Source organism: Papio anubis, chromosome 13 (assembly GCF_008728515.1).
Source record: "Papio anubis isolate 15944 chromosome 13, Panubis1.0, whole genome shotgun sequence".
Taxonomy (NCBI): domain Eukaryota; kingdom Metazoa; phylum Chordata; class Mammalia; order Primates; family Cercopithecidae; genus Papio; species Papio anubis.
The window spans coordinates 105,688,847-105,691,843 of NC_044988.1; the positions used below are offsets into that span (position 1 = coordinate 105,688,847).

Consider the following 2,997-nt stretch of genomic DNA (forward strand, 5'->3'; position numbering starts at 1 on the left):
GCGCGGGGCACGCCGGGACGGCCGCTGCCCCTGCCTGGACTAGTGGGGCGAACGGCTCGATGCTGCCCTCGCGTGGCTGTCCTGGGGGCCGCCTCCGCGTGCTCTGGAGGGACGCGGGTGGACGCGGGACCCCAAGGCAGGGGACAGGCGAGGACAGGCACCCGGCCACCTGGTCACGACCCGGAAGACCGGCCCTCACTGGCTGTGACCTTCGGTGGCCACCGCTGGACCTCTCTGTGCCTGTTTCATCCTCTGTTAACGGACATCTTGGGGTTTGGTTAGGCAGAGGATGAGAAAGTCTACGTGAAGGGCTTTTCCCGAGCCTGCCCTGCGTGCTCAGGACCGCCCAGGCCAGGCCGAGCTCCAGGCACGTGCAGGAGACTGAGGCCAGAGGGTGGGGGCCCACACCACGCAGAACTCGCTTCCCTGGTCACCTGTGCCCACCCTCTGGGCCCTCTAGCGTGTCCTGGCCTGGAGAGCTGCCCCGGGGACCTTCCTTAAGTGGGTATTCATTCCTTCAGGAACGTGCCAGGGCTAACTCAGCCGGGAGCTGGGCAGGGGCCTACAGTTCCTGGTTCCTGAGAGCTTGTAAGCACCAGAGGTGCTGCAGACACATCCTGGGCCCAGCCAGTTGAGGGGGCCTCCACTCCAGCCTGGGGAGAGCTGGGGGAACCAGCTGGAGAACTATAAAGGGGGTTTGCCCCGTCTGCCCAGGAGGTGGGCTTTTGCTGGCAAAGGGCTAGGCGCACGTGAGGCCAGGCTGGGAGCTAGAGATTGGCAAGAAACAGATGGAGGGGATGGAACCGGGCGGCTGTGGGCTCCCTGAGCGCCTCGTTTCAGTCCTTGTGTCATGGTGACCTGCCTGAGCGGGGCTCGAAATCCGGAGGCAGAGGCAGGCAAGTTGTATTTTTTTTTTTTTTGAGACGGAAGTCTCACCCTTTCGCCCAGGCTGGAGTACAGTGGCGCGATCTCGGCTCACTGCAAGCTCCGCCTCCCGGGTTCATGCCATTCTCCTGCCTCAGCCTCCGAGTAGCTGGGCATACAGGCGCCCGCTGCCACGCCCGGCTAATTTTTTATGTTTTTGGTAGAGACAGGGTTTCACCGTGTTAGCCAGGATGGTCTCCATCTTCTGACCTTGTGATCCGCCCACCTCGGCTCCCAAAGTGCTGGGATTACAGGCGTGAGCCACCGCGCCCGGCCCATAAGTTGCATTTTTAAACTTCTTACTATCAAACACTTTAAACACAGACAACAAAAGAGAGGGGTGTGCAAAACCCACATGCCCATCCCCACCGCGCTTCCCTGGGCCCCATCTGCTCCATGAGCCGCTGGCATGAGGGCCGGGAACCACCCTGCTTCACATGCATCTGGTGGATGGGACCTGCCTGGCCATCTGGCCTTTGTGACTCCCACCCCATAAAACGCTTTCCCCCGAAGGGCCTCAGGGAAGGTCTGTGGCCTGAGGCATCCTCGCGGGATGTCCCCATCCGGCTGCTACAGGGCTCCCTGAGCTGCCTGCACACTCAGAACCTCATTCCGGCACTTTCCAACCACAGCACACTGTCTCAAGTCAGCTCTGCTAGCAGAATCCAGAGCCTGCTTTCACCAACCGGCAGAAGCGGGAGGTGCGTGGGGCCAGGTAGCAGGGCCCTCCACAGTGGCTGCTGGAAAGCTCTGGCTTTCGCCTGTAGCTAAGACGAGAGGTCTAGCGGTTCAGACACCTTGTTTGAAAAATTCAGCCACGTGATCTGCAAGGATGATCCAACGCTAGAATCCGGTCTGTCCAGCTCTGAGATGTGCAGCTGCATGACTCACACGTCCATCATGTATGGGTCCCTGTGGTCAGGCCCAGGCAGCAGTGGTCTGAGTCTGCCCCTGACCCTGAGGGCTGAGGACCTGACAAGAACCTGCCAGCACAAGGCACCAGTTAGGGCAAGAGCAAGTGAGGTGTGGAAGGCCACGACGTTCTCCAAGGACCAGCTAAGTCAGCAGAGAAGAGACAGTGCGGTGAACTGCAGAATTTATTAAATAAAAAAGCTATCATTTGGAACAGGAGGAAAAAAGAAAGTTTAAAAAAAATTCTATAGGAAAAAAGTCAAAAAGGCATTTAGTGTTCATCAACTTCCCTCTGCGGGAGGCCGTCAGAAAGGCAGCTAGGACCTCACACACCCGGGCGGGCGGGCTCTGCACATACTTGAAATTCCTGAATTCTAAACTGCATTGTACAAAATGCTACTTGAAACATCCACCAGAACCCCCAGCCAAAGAGGCGCATCTGGACAGCTTCACAGCACGGAATGTGTGGCCATGGTCCCCGTGGGTCCTGGGGGAGAACAGCAGCAGCCATGCAGTGGCCCCTCCGCACTCGGGCCATGACCACAGGGACCAGCCGCTGGGGCCACCAGAGTGACCCGGGAGCCAGAGGGAGCCCTGAGTGTCGGCGGAAGGCACAGGTCCCTGCCCAGGGTGGCCACCTCAGAGGCGCATTTAGTGTTTGTTCTACTTACGAAAGCAAGGACAATCAATTGTACTTATCTTACAACTGATGTTCTGGGATGGGATTGGAAAACACTGATTCCAGAACCGCTCTTTTTCTTAAAATCGCTGGCTTTCATGACAGTGTCTTCCAAGAGCTCATTAGAATCTGTAACACCGCAGGAATTTCGCCACGAAGGGCTGCATAGAAACCACGGGGGCAGCTCGGCCAGGGCTGCTCCCATTGTGGTGGCCAAGAACTGGCTGAGGGCACGACACTGGACTCTTGCGATAAACACTTTACTCTGGGTGAAGACTGCGTATTTAAGGACACAACTGCACATTCAGATCAAGCGGTGGTGATCTCAGGGCATACGCGGAACTTCATGCTGAAAACACCCAGGGGTCCTCAGGAGTCTTCCTCCTCATCTTTAATTTCAGAAATTCTGTCTATAGATTTAAGGATTTCAGCAACGAGATTCAGTGTCTCAGCTCCGGAAACCAGTTGCCTGAAAGCAAGCA

The 2,997-nt window shown here is 57.3% G+C and overlaps 1 protein-coding gene across 3 annotated transcripts in view; it reads right to left on the reverse strand.

Annotated features, from left to right (window-relative positions):
• Nucleotides 1-2,757: 2,757 nt before the first annotated feature.
• Nucleotides 2,758-2,997, reverse strand: part of ENTR1 (endosome associated trafficking regulator 1) — an 8,624-nt gene continuing 8,384 nt past the window's right edge. For all 3 annotated transcript variants that reach the window (XM_009187842.4, XM_003911082.5, XM_009187843.4), the window contains one exon: nt 2,758-2,984. In XM_009187842.4, coding sequence (XP_009186106.1) covers nt 2,885-2,984 — 100 coding nt within the window. In that variant the 3' untranslated portion in view covers nt 2,758-2,884. The remainder of the gene's footprint in view (nt 2,985-2,997) is intronic.